The sequence below is a fragment of the Anabrus simplex genome, chromosome 2 (genome assembly GCF_040414725.1).
Source record: "Anabrus simplex isolate iqAnaSimp1 chromosome 2, ASM4041472v1, whole genome shotgun sequence".
Taxonomy (NCBI): Eukaryota; Metazoa; Arthropoda; class Insecta; order Orthoptera; family Tettigoniidae; genus Anabrus; species Anabrus simplex.
The window spans coordinates 980,906,351-980,920,487 of record NC_090266.1 but is presented as its reverse complement, the minus strand read 5'-3'; the positions used below and the strand labels follow the sequence as shown (position 1 = coordinate 980,920,487).

General features: G+C 40.5%; 1 protein-coding gene across 2 annotated transcripts in view; it reads right to left on the bottom strand.

Moving 5' to 3' along the window:
- LOC136864598 (sorting nexin-29) overlaps window positions 1–14,137 on the bottom strand; it is a 656,141-nt gene that overhangs the window by 38,321 nt on the left and 603,683 nt on the right. For both annotated transcript variants that reach the window (XM_067141812.2, XM_067141813.2), the window contains one exon: window positions 8,617–8,757. In XM_067141812.2, the coding sequence (XP_066997913.2) occupies window positions 8,617–8,757 (141 nt within the window). The remainder of the gene's footprint in view (window positions 1–8,616; window positions 8,758–14,137) is intronic.

The window sequence follows — 14,137 nt, the reverse complement described above, 5'->3', positions numbered from 1 at the left end:
GAGTGGCAGCAAGGGATAGTTATTATTGGAACAGATTGGGAAACCCACATTCTATCATAAATAACTACCGTATTCCTACTGATGAAAGAGGGCCGATGACCTAGATATTAGGCCTCTTTAAACAATAAGCATCATCACTGATGAAAGAAGCTCTGCATTAAGACGGCCTAAGTTTGGAATAACCCTCTGTATATACAAATAGTACTGCGTTATGTGCTGTAGTTTTATCAATATGTAAAATCACTCTTCAGCTACTGAATTAAGGAATAGTCATGGGCCCCTCACAAGCCATGGCCCCCCTCCCAGCGGGGTCTGTGGGGTCCTTATCGCCGCCACTGTTGCTAGGACTATTAATGATGTGTCCAGTTAATAAAATTCAGCTTAAAATCCTCTGCATGGTAATATAAGAGAGATATCTCACGCAATTTCAAGAATGCTTTTAAACCTAAGCATGATTTAATAGAAGAGATATAGGTATCATACTGCTATAACTTAGCCTACACCATGAATAAATAACTGTACCAACTGACAGCATTTTGTGTGCGTTTTTGTGGATAAGTTAACTGTTGACCGTGGGACAGGACATACCAATTTACGAGTGAACGAGTGTAGTAGATAAAAATGCAAGTGAGACTAGAGAATATGTCGCTGAAACAGCTCAAAGACAAACTTTACCAAGAGGATTCTCCCGACGAATGGGAAGAAATCACTAGAGGCGTGGCTATGGGAAGATCTCGTGGAAAAAGGAGAAGATCCTGAAAAATTTTGCATCAAAGTCAACGAAGATTCCGACACAGAAGAAGAGGTAAATATAACCGAAATGTGTTCTAACCTAACGACCATGACGCAGGTACTAAATAACAAAAATTCAGACATAAATGAAAACATTCCAGACGTCAATTCCGGCCTAACAGGAAACATTTCTGACGTATATGACAAAATTTCAGGCAAAATTTCAGACAAATTTTCTCAAGCTAACTTAGTTTAAACGGACAAATATCACAAGTGTATACCTAGGTTTACAAAGTTAAACAGGGCCAGAATCAAAAATTTCAACCATAAATGACTAAATTTCACCGCAAATTAGCGACATCATCAATCGATTAACGCAGCAGATATCGGACATCACGTCAAAACTGGGACAGGTTGACCAGATCTATAGTAGAGTAAGCCAGCTGGAAGGGGATATCTTGAACCTCAAGGAGGAGGTGGAAATCCAGGTTTCCGGCATAAAGCAACAGGTTGAGGGGAGAATGTCTACCGATTGAAAGCCGTACCTCTGCCATCGAGGGAAATTTCGCGAGCCATATTTCTGCTGCTGAGGGAAGGATAGAAAACCGGATATCGACCATCAAGGGAGATGTGCAGAATATAAGGGAATGCATCCTTCACACAGTAGAAAATAGATTAACTCAAACAGGATGTACCGCCATGCCTCTAATCCTCTAACACCTAACTGGCCATACAGCACACCTAGACCCAAAGGTGATTATAGATAGCCTTCCAGAATTCCACGGGTGACTGGAAGAGAACCAGACTACCTTCATCGAGGGATCGGTCAGCCTATTAGGAAGGACTAATTTACCAGATGACATCGTCATGCAACTCGTCACACTGCGATTAAAGCGGCAAGCTGCTACTTGGTGGAACAACTTGAAGGGTTTAAATCTAAAATGGATGGACTTCAAGAGGGAATTCCTCACTAGGTTTAAATGTGAAGGGGTGAAGAGTCCAGTGAAAAGGAAGCTACTGACTGAGGCACAACCCACTGGCATGGGAGCTTGCGCCGTCGTCCTATAGAAATACCAACTCTTCAAGCGTCTGCACCCGGATGGAAGCTAAAATGAGATCTTACCAGATATCACAGAGCTACTCCACGATAAGATTCAACCCCTAGTGAAAGTATCACAACCCAGATCCTTTGATGATCTACGCAGAATCATCGCCCAGCTGGAGGAGGAACACAAGAGCAAAGCTACACTTAGGAAGTGCTACCAGTGTGGAAGAGCGGGACACCTGAAGAACAAGTGCCCAACCCTGATGTTGGAGAAACTAGGTTCGGCCCATTCTGGATTAAGGGGGAATGGGACAGAGAACAAGAAGGTACCTCAAGACCTGACAGACAAGCAACCCTGGTCAAGTAGGAGAGAGATTGGTCAGATAGTCAGTAGAATAGGCCAACCATGCCCAGCTATCATCTTAGGGGTGGGCAACGAGAATTTTTCAGTCATACTCAAAAGCCGCGCTAGCCATTCATTTGTCAACGGGACTGTTGCCAGATGACTTCTGCCTACGAAGCCTCAGCATCCCAGTTGCTGGATCTCTCGGAAGGGTAGTGGAAGCAGCGGACGGGGTAACCTATTCCATCCAAGGACAGACTAACCTAACCGCTAAATACATGAACATACCTATTGTAATTGATGTTGCAGTGATTCAGAACCTGATACCTGACATCATATTAGGTCATGACTTTCTGGTGGAAAACAAGGTGATCCTAGACTATGCAGCTCATGAAATCTTTTTGGGAAAAGACAGACGTCTGAGGGCCGTCTGGCACGATGGAAATCTCCGGACTCGCAAGGATACGGATGTTGACGTAAACCTGGGAGATATCCAGTTGACACATCTTCGACCGAGTGAAGAAGAGGAGCTGAGACACACGTTAAAGGACTTTCTGGAAGTCATCACCAATAAAATAGGATTGACTACCACGGTAACACACACCACTGAATGCAGCGCTTCCTCACCCATCAAGCAACATCCATATCCAATCAACCCAGATAACCGCAACTTCCTCATCCAGAAGATTCAAGAGATGGAAGGGGTAGGTCTCATCGAACCGTCTGCATCCTGTTGGGCTTCACCTATCGTCCTACTGAAGAAGAGCGGGGAGTATCGACTGTGTGTGGACTTGCGCAGATTGAACGAGAAGACCGTTGGTGATGCCTACCCCATGCCTGACCTGAAAGTCTCGCTGAAACAAGTAAGTGGGTCCAGGATTTTCAGCACGCTGGATCTCAACTCCGGATACTAGCAAGTGGAAGTCTAGGAAAGTTCTAGACCACTGACCATTTTCATGACACCGAGAGGATTGTACCAGTTTGCAGTAATGCCCTTTGGATTGAAGAATGTTCCTGCCACATTCATGTGACTGATGGATAAGGTATTATCAGGATATGTTGGAGATTATTGCCAAGTGTATCTCGACAACATTTTAATTCACAGCAAGAATTTTCAAGAACACCTTGTACATCTGAGGAAAGTGCAGGAACGACTGAAGATTCATGGACTGACTTGCCAACTGGAGAAGGGCCACTTCGCCCAGTCCCACGTAGAATATCTTGGCCATGTCCTAACCTCTTAAGGCTTAGAAAGGCAACCGGAGAAGAATCAAGCTATCGAAGAAGTTGAACGTCCGCTGGCCAAGCAACAAGTACATCAGTCCCTTGGCTTGCGTGGATGGTATGGCAGCTTTGTGCCACACTTTGAAGAGAAGGCAATACCACTCACCGATTTACTCCATAACAACTGTCCGTTCTGATGGACCAGCAAGGAAGAGGCAGCATTCCAAGGCATTAAGGCTGCGATATGCAACGCTCCTGGTCTAGCCCATCCCGACCCTGAATGGAAGATGTGCTTGCAGACAGACGCCAGTGAGTCCGGCTTAGGAGCAGTGTAATTCCAGGAGAGATGTGACGGCGAAAGGGACATCATCGAGTATGCCAGCAGGAAGCTATCTCCCACCGAACAACACTACTGCACTGCCGAGAAGGAAGCCTTAGCCGTTGTGTGGGCAATGAGAAAATTCTGAGCCTACTTGGAGGGAAGGAAGTTCCAACTCTACACCGATAACGCTGCTCTCAAATGGTTGAACTCTGTCTCTGGCTCAAAATCAAAAGTGTTGCGATGGGCTCTGTTAATCGCAGAATTAGATATCGATGTGTCTCACGTCGATGAAAATAGGAGCAGACAGCTTATCTAGCCACCTGGTGATGGTACCTGAAGCTAGGAGCACCATTGTTGAGAGGGAACCTGTCGTCATGACCATCAAGAAAGAACTTGATCCTGGAGTAATCAAACAGTGGCAGGAACAAGACAAGCCCAGTTGGACCATGGCACAGTGGATTAGGAAACAGAACACCGATAGTCGACTCGTCCCGAGGGAATTCAAGATGTGCTACAAGAACTAGTGGGTTGACGGAGGACTCTTGATGTACAGGTCGCACCTCTCCAACGTGCCTGCAGTAGTGGTGATCCCCAGACAGCACACGACGGACATCCTTGAGAAGTTCCATGACAGCACAGAAGCCGGATATCCAGGAAGCGAAGAGACATATCAGTCTATCCGATGAAGATTCTTCTGAGTCAACATATGGAAAGGCATCCTGGACTATGTGAAGAGGTGCTACATCTGTGTTTGCACCAAGGCGAGCAACACGAAGGCAGATTCCAGCCAACGAGGAAGACTGCCACAACGCCTGTGGGAGGTCATAGCCCTGGACTTGATGGGTCCTTACCCTAGAACACCACGGGGTAAAACGGGACTCCCAAAAATCAACGACCTCTTCACAAGATGGACTGAGGCTTTTCCAACACCTGAAGCCATGACGGGACGCATCACCAGCCTGCTACAAGATGAGGTATTCAGCTGCTATGGTTATCCATGGTGCATTCTGTCAGACAATGGGAGTCAGTTCACATAAAGGAAGTGGCAGCAAATGATGACAGAATTGGGTGTGGAGCACTGGAACACCCCTATCTACAACCCAAGGGTCAGTCCAAGAGAACAACGTAACCCGGAGCTGAAAAGCATGCTACGGGTCCACCTGATAGACAAAGTCTCTGGGACCGTCAGATATCACAGTCACTCTTTGCCCTGCGATGACGCCTCAACCGTGTCACCGGCTATTCCCCAGTGGAGCTGTTCCTTGGTCAACAGCTACACGGCACCGGAGATTGGGAGATTCGTCCACCACCCACTTTGGGTCAAGATGATGCAGCTATTTCCCTGGCAGCAGCAGCAGCAGCAGAACATCAAGGAGAAGCAAGCTTTGGCCGAGAAGAGATCCCTTACCCAGGCCAAGGCTCAAGATGTCGAAGAGATGCAGATCTTCCTACCAGGCCAACAAGTACTGCGATGTAACCACCCAGTCAGTAATAAGATTGGAGGGTTTCACACAGGTCTTGCACCTAAGTGGGTTGGTCCCATCGAGGTGGATAAACAGCAGGGCCAAGAGGTCTACTTACTAAAGACAAACCCTCCTGTCAAGGTTCATGCATCGGAGTTGCAGCGAGTCACCCAACCGCTGCGCATACAGAGTAAGTCTGGAGGAGAGGCTACTAATGACACAGCACCATCTTGTCATCGTGAGGAGAGCACATCGACTATCATCGAGGAAGAGGCTGGCAGAGAGATAACCCTGATCCCTGACATGGCACAAGCCAGTCAAGAAGAGGAGATCACATCCAGCGACATCGAGGAAGAAAGAAGATACAATCTACGTCCAAGGCAAAGTCGACGAGTATGATGAAGTGTGGAAATTGTTTCAAGTTATAGGAGAGGATATTGATGCTAGTGCGATAAACAGATATAACATGAAAACAATATTCTTTAACCCATGGGTAAACAATGCCATTATCGAGCTCAAATTATTATTTTTTGTTTTTTATTATTATTATTATTATTATTATTATTATTATTATTATTATTATTATTATTATTATTATTATTGTTAATATGACTTGTGAGGTATGGCTATGAAGTGTTTACATTTACTTATTGTCAACATAAATGCCTTTGATTGATTTTAATAATCTACCTTTAATTCCATAGTCCCCCAGTATGGCGAACATCTTTTCCCTCGGTACCCTGTCATATGCTTTCTCTAGATCTACGAAACATAAACACAACTGCCTATTCCTCTCGTAGCATTTTTTAATTACCTGCCGCATACCGAAAAACTGATCCTGACAGCCTCTCTGTGGTCTGAAACCACACTGATTTTCATCCAACTTCCTCTCAACGACTGATCGCACCCTCCCTTCCAAGATGCCAGTGAATACTTTGCCTGGTATACTAATCAATGAGATACCTCGATAGTTGTTGCAATCCTTCCTGTTCCCTTGCTTATAGATAGGTGCAATTACTGCTTTTGTCCAATCTGAAGGTACCTTACCAACACTCCACGCTAATTTTACTACTCTATAAAGCCATTTCATCCCTGCCTTCCCACTGTACTTCACCATTTCAGGTCTAATTTCATCTATTCCTGCTGCCTTATGACAATGGAGTTTATTTACTATCCTTTCCACTTCCTCAAGCATAATTTCACCAACATCCTTTTCCTCCTCCCCATGAGCTTGGCTGTTTGCAACACCACCATGATGATTTCCTTTAACATTGAGAAGATGTTCAAAATATTCCCTCCACCTCTCCAGGGATTCCCTGGGACCTATTATGAGTTCACCTGAATTACTCAAAACACTGTTCATTTCCTTTTTCCCTCCCTTCCTATGATTCTTTATTACTGTCCAGAAAGGTTTCCCTGCTGCTTGACCTAGCCTTTCCAGGTTATTACCAAAATCTTCCCATGACTTCTTTTTTGATTCAACAACTATTTGTTTCGCTCTGTTTCTTTCATCTACGTACCAATCCCTGTCTGCCTTGGCCCTTGTTTGGAGCCATTTCTGATAAGCCTTCTCTTTACGTTTACAGGCTGCTCTCACTTCATCATTCCACCAAGATGTTCGCCTTTTCCCATCTTTACACACAGTTGTTCCTAGGCATTCCCTTGCTGTTTCTATTACAGCATCTCTGTATGCCACCCATTCACTTTCTATATCCTGATCCTGCTTACTGTCTACTGTTCGAAACTTCTCACTAATCATATCCATGTACTTCTGTCTAATTTCCCCGTCCTGGAGACTTTCTACCCTTATTCACTTGCAGACAGATTTCACTTTCTCTACCCTAGGCCTAGAGATACTTAGTTCACTACAGATCAGATAGTGGTCTGTATCATCGAAAAATCTGCGAAAAACTCGTACATTCCTAACAGATTTCCTGAATTCAAAGTCTGTTAAGATATAGTCTATTATGGATCTGATACCCCTAGCCTCCCATGTGTAGCGGTGAATAGCCTTATGCTTGAAGAATGTATTTGTAACAGCTAAACCCATACTAGCACAGAAGTCCAGCAAATGCTTCCCATTCCCATTAGCTTCCATATCTTCCCCACATTTACCAATCACCCTTTCGTATCCTTCAGTTCTATTCCCAACTCTCGCATTGAAATCACCCATTACCACTATTCTATCCTTGCTGTTGACCCTGACCACGATGTCACTCAATGCTTCATAAAACTTGTCAACTTCATCCTCATCTGCACCCTCACATGGTGAATACACGGACACAATTCTAGTCCTAATTCCTCCCACTGACAAATCTACCCACATCATTCACTCATTTACGTGCCTAACAGAAACTATGTTGCGTGCAATGGTATTCCTGATAAAGAGCCTTACCCCAGACTCTGCCCTTCCCTTTCTAACACCCGTCAAGTACACTTTATAATCTATCTCTTCCTCATTATCTCCCCTTACCTGAATATCACTTACTCCTAGCACATCCAGATGCATCCTCTTTGCTGACTCAGCCAGTTCTACCTTCTTTCTTCCATAAGCCCCATTAATAGTGATAGCTCCCCATCGAATTCCATTTCGTTCGCCAAGTTGTTTCCAAGGAGTCCCTCGCCTGTCATATGGGAGTGGGACTCCATTACTCCCATAGGTCCGAGGCTTGCTTAAAGTGTTCTGAGCTCGGTAAATTCATGAAGCAGGATGCTGCCCTACTTGCACATAGTCCAAGTGAGGATCTCTCCTCTAACGGGTTATGGACCACCGGTGAATTGTATAGTCCTAGCCGCCTGAGCACAAGGAGGGCCACGACTCAGAATATGTCAGAGATGCCCACTCCCATTCCATAGCAACTGGTATCCCGACTCTCAGGACCACTTACTAGGCCACTCAGCCGTTGCCCATGGTGCACGAACTAGGACGTGACTACAGTAACCCACAAACATGAATAAAAAAAAACCCCTTTATGCTAGTAAACCATCTTCTAAGCACTGTAGGGAACTTTTCTTTTTTTGCTAGTGGTTTAACGAAGCACTAACACACTGAATGTTTTCGGCAACGCAAGGCTGGGAAAGCGATAGGATTGTAATGGTAGCGGCCTTAGCCTCAACTAACGTACAGCCCCAACATTTGCCTGGTGTGAAAATGGGAAACCACAGAAAACCATATTCAGGGCTGCCGGCAGCGGGATTCAAACCCTCCACGTTCTGATTGCAAGCTCACAGCTATGCGATCTAAACCGCACAGCTAAATTGCTCGGTGTGTTGGGAACTCAGAACATGTTACATTGTTGAGCCTTTGTCTGTACTCCCATAGTAAAAACAGCATATCAATAAGCACATCCCATTTTGGAAATATTGCTGGTGGTAGTTTTATGCAATTTACACAGTATATACATGATGTTATTAAGCAATACAGCCATTCCAAAAATTTGTCATTTACATAGAATTCAATATTTAAAAAATACAGAGTTAATTTTACCTTGTTTCCCAGAGTCTTCTTAGGAGGAAAGTCAAAGGTTGCAACGACAGCATTTTGCTTCTTCAGTTCTTTATGGAGTGCATAAAATTGGGCATATCGACGGTATATGTTCCATTCATCATCTCGAATTCGAATAAAGACCTAATAAAGAAAGAATATATTATTTTTTATAGATAAGCAATTTTAGAAATATGACAGAGAAAAATTAATTACAATAATGTTACAGAAAATAAAATGCAAATCGAGTGATAGAGGAAATTTGAATCTATTGCAAAAACATTACACTTCCCACTGCTTTATAGATGAATGTTTAAATAACCTTGGGAACAGGAGAATGTTCAGGAATAATTTTTTCTATGGGGGAAGGACATCATACAATTTTGACAAATATATGTCCTAAACTGAACCCAAGGTCTTGAATCTGTAAGGACAATTGCTGCTCCACAATAGGACCTGCATACTGTTTTGTGAAAATCAAGATAGGCTCAAGGTGGACTGCAAGAATGCCAGTGACAGATAATAACCGCAGTACAGCGGCTACAATGTGGCCAGGGCCAGCAGCGAGCAAAGCAATAGCATGGGCATATTGTTGAAGCTCGTGATGAAGACGCTCCTAGGAGAAGATGGAAGCTGTTTAACAATGCATCCAAAATGATCTGGAGGTAGAAGCTACCGTATTAGAATCTCCTAATCATCTCTACAGGAGTGCAACTGTGGAAGTGCAGAGTTAGTTAGTCTGGAGTTAATCTTCTCAAGCCAGTCAGTGAAGGCAGGCAGTATGAGATGGTTGTGGGTCCATGACGAGTCAGTCATTGGGGTCGAGGCTGTCAAATGACAACGTAGAGTTCAATGAAGCCTACTAGCTGTGAACTGCTCTGGATTGACACTGTGCTGTCAGAAGTCATGTGATGAATATAAGTTTGGAGCACTGTTATTTGTATATGTGTTAAGGCCGGTCTATATGCTACGATTTATCATACAATAAAAGGATCACGGAAGTCATTCGTCAAGATGTACATCTTATCGAGTGTCCACACAGTTCCGTCTTGTCTTTCAAACCCTCGACGCAAGTCTAATAGACTAATATAACTTGGAAACAATATTCTTTAACCCATGGGTAAATAATGCAAGTATTTATTATTATTATTATTATTATTATTATTATTATTTACATAGTTATGTCTGGACTTTATTTGTTATAAATCACTATCATATTATTTGTGAGGTTATGTCATGAAACATCTGCTGTACATATATTTATATGAGTTTAGTTAATGTAAGAACACGTAATTAATAGTATATAATTTATTATTACCTGTATATATGATGTATAATACAATGTAACATTGTGGAACACTCTGTAATAAGTCCAGAACAATGCAATGTGTGACTAGATTTATGTAAAAACTTCCTTACATTTAAGTAGGCTATTGGTTAATCTCGAATATATGAGAAAATATGCTGTGTCATATTCTTCTAGAAGCCTGGCCAGGCAATGTATATAAACAGGCAGTCTTGGAGTGAGAGTTGAGTTGTTTTAATGAGACTTGTGTGGAAGCCGTGTTAGCGAGTGTTTGAAGTCAGGTTGGTTTTGCTGGGTTGGTAGTTTTATGTTGCAGTCTTTTCTTATTCTTTCGTAGTAGTGTTTTGTTTCATGATGGCAGCTTATTAGTTTATGTGTGTGAATTTGTGTAAGTAAATTGTAAATAAAACAGTGTACACAAGTGATAGCATTTTGTGTGCATCTTTGTGGAGACATCACCCTCCTTCAATTTACCCATATACTGTGCACTGCTCATCATGTAGGAATTAATTCTGTTGTCTATCTGTGCTGTTTGCATTGCAAAATAAAGCGATTGTCGAAGTATAAAGTATAAGGTTAATACGGAAACGTAGATCAAGATGAACCAGAGACTGCCTGTTAATGAGAGATGAATTTTCTCATGTGAAGCTACTAGGAGAACTACATGATGGAGCAGGAGATTGACGTAATTACTTGAGGATGGATGTTGAGATCTATAGCCATTTGCTGAATTTGGTAATGCCTTACATTTTTTTTTTTTTTTTTTTGGTAACTGTCTCTCTGTTGGCTGATACATCTACCTCCCTGTATTTTTCGATCATGGCCTTGTATGCTTCACTCTTTACTCCAATAAATACACATCTAATATTTAAAATCAGCCTTGTTGATCAGCCACAACATGTAACTGACCAAAAATCTGGATTGGAAGATTTTAATAAATTTAAAGAAACACTTATTTTAATAAATTGATTATGTTTGTAGGTAACAGACAAGGCAACGACATTTTAATAAGATTGTAAATAGAATACTGTAGTTTAGTGCTCATTTATGACATATTTTATTTATGACACATATTATATATTAACTGAGAGATGTTTAGAACTAAATATGCAGTAAAGGTTATAAGAGGATTTGTTAAGAATAAGACTGGTGTTTATTAATAAGTGAATAGGTCGAAGAGGTGCGAGATAAACCAATGAAGAAGAAGAAGACAATTAGGTCCTCAAAACATGTATGGTATATTAGGTGAAAATAAATAATTAATGAAATAACTCCTAAGTACTGACAAGGCTGATTTTAAATATGAAATTTGTATTTACTGGAGTAGAGATTGTAGTCAGTAAGGACAATTATAAAATCAAACCAAAATGATTAAGTTAATTGCCTCACTCTTCTTATGGTGATCACAATAATCCTTGCTTTTCACTTTCCACAATCAAGGAAAACTGCGATACAGCTCTATAAATTAGCAGCACAGAAATTAACGAGAACACTGGTGAAGATCAGATGTATTAAAATATGTACTTGTAATATTACGTGATACAAGTAACACTACTTGGATCACCTGTCAGAAGACAAAGAATTTGAATGACAAGGAGATAGTCCACACATTCAGTCTTGTCACATCAAATCTCACAAATTTATGCTCCCGCATTCAGTCTTTGGACTTCTTGTTCAACCTCATTGTGTTCATGCAAGACGTACGTTTTACAGTCCACATGTTCTGTCTTACTTGATACGAATTGTCTGATTTGACAAGACATATGACAAATCGTAGCATTGTAGACCGGTCTTTATGATTGTGAGTAAAAACTGTCTCAAGTGGAAAACTCGCAAACAAGTGAGCTTGTGATTAACTGTAAACAGTAGTTCAATAAATTTAGTGGGTAGTAAAACAAGCTACCTCTCTGTGTAGTGATTTTAGTTTTAAGAATCCCAATAATCCTCTACAACTGGTGTCAGAAGCAAAATTTAATTGGTAGTGTGTTTCAGTACTAGGACATTTTTAGGATAACTGGCAAGATAGAATCTGGCATCCAGGCCCTTAGTTAAGCTCTGTACACTTAAAGCTAGTCAGGATGAACTTAAAAACAGTTAAACTGCTTCACTGCTGCGATAGTATATAGTCGAGCTGCCTGAAATTGCCCGCCACTACTGCAATCGAATATACTCAATCTGCCTTATAATTATGTTATATGCTTCTGCCATCTATTAGCAACACTTTAAACCAATTAGTTTATATTGTTTCTGCATGTAGTTCTGCAGAAAAATTGTTTTCTTTTGTCACACAGTTGTAAACATCATATTTGAATTACCGCTGCTGTGTACGAACGGAACATGCATCCAGAGGAAATCTTAAACTTTTAGAGGAGATTGAGTCCAATGTGGATTTCGATAGTTACGGTAGTGATGTTGATGAAGTCAAATAAATATTAAAATTTATTTATTCCACCTATTCAATACATAAATAGAGATTTTAATTAAGAAATTAAATATTGAATAAAATTATAGGGACATGTTTCGCCCTTTAATTAAGGGCATCTTCAGCCTTAATCTCAATCTGAAAGGTAATTAATCAGGTACCTGATTGTATTAAAATTACAAATGAAAGTGAGGATGATGTTGGAAATGTGCTTCAAATGGTGAACAAATGGTTAACACTCTCACTTGCATTGAAAGGACTAAACTTACCTTTTCACGAAAAAAACAAAAAACAAAACAGCTACTTACCATCAAACACACTTCCTCACTCTTACATGCTTTGTAAGGACTAAACTTACCTTTTCACAAAAAAAAACCAGCTACTTACCATCGAACACTCTAAGAATTGAACTCTTTTCTCACTACCCGCCACGACAAATAACTTATAAACTTGACACACCGCTTCAAAAGGACTAAACTTACCTTTTCAAAAAAAAAAAAAAAAAAAAAAAAAAAAAAAAAATCTTTGTTCGCCAAACTATTAATACTACAATTTGATTTCTTATACCCTCAACCCTTTACAGAACACCTATTAGTGATATTAACTGAGTTCTTATAGAACTTTATAATTATAGATGTTCACTGTCACACTTTCCCTCGCTCCTGCACTGTAGTTCGAGAAGAAGGCTAATTTATCTAACTATAGGCTGGCTCTAACTTTTATTTGAAATCCACTTAATACTGATGATATCATTTCTCTTTATATTGTTCTAAGAATTGAACTCTTTTCTCACTACCCGCCACGACAAATAACTTATAAACTTGACACACCGCTTCAACCCTCTCCTCCATTAATCTCACATCATCTGTAACACCAGTAACTTAAATATCAGTCATTTCAACGCTACTATAGCAACGATTTAACACTATTACAATTAAAAATAAATGAAATTACACACGTTTTCTCTCCAACTCATCTTTACGTTAACCAATTTCAACATTAATAAAGAGGTAAGCGTTTTTACACACTTCGATTTCTCTTTGAATTCTCCTTTCATTGAAATTCATTCTTTAATACGTAATTCTCCTATTGTTACAGACTTCAAAACTAATTTCCCTTCCGACTATATACAAGAGACTACAATCGCTCCTTCCAGCTAATATTTAACATAGCTGCTTAACATCAAGCACTTTTCTTCACTCGTTCTTTTAGAAGACTACAGTTTTATCTTTTCGCAAGAGAGTTACAACAGTCTAACCATTTTTATATTATTATAAACCCCACTTGTTCTAAGCAGCAGATACGTCTCTTTACTAATTTTTTAAAAATTGTGTTTTAACTCCACTCGGAGTTATTAACTACATTCTTCATCATTATCCTAACGCTTGAACTGTTCAAAACCCGATAATTTTATCTAACACCCTCAACCATCACAAGGCCTAACTTTACTTGTTCCAACGTAACAATTTTATTATAAACTTCACTTGAAGTGACCAACAGTAACGTCTCTTTACTAGCTTTAATATGTTTTAATACTCCATTTGGAATTATCAACTACATCTTTTTTTTCTTTTATCATTATTCTAATGCCCTCAACCTCCACAGGCCGCCACTTTAAAAGGTTTTATGTAACAATTTACGTTCTTATAAAATTACCAGTATACAATTTGTTACCAATTTTTAAACAAGAACATTCAAGAAAGTGTATAAATTTACGACTATTTTGTTTTTTAAAAGTTTATTAAGACTTCATTTTAAGAATACCATAACTACTGTTAACCATTTGCTCACCTTTT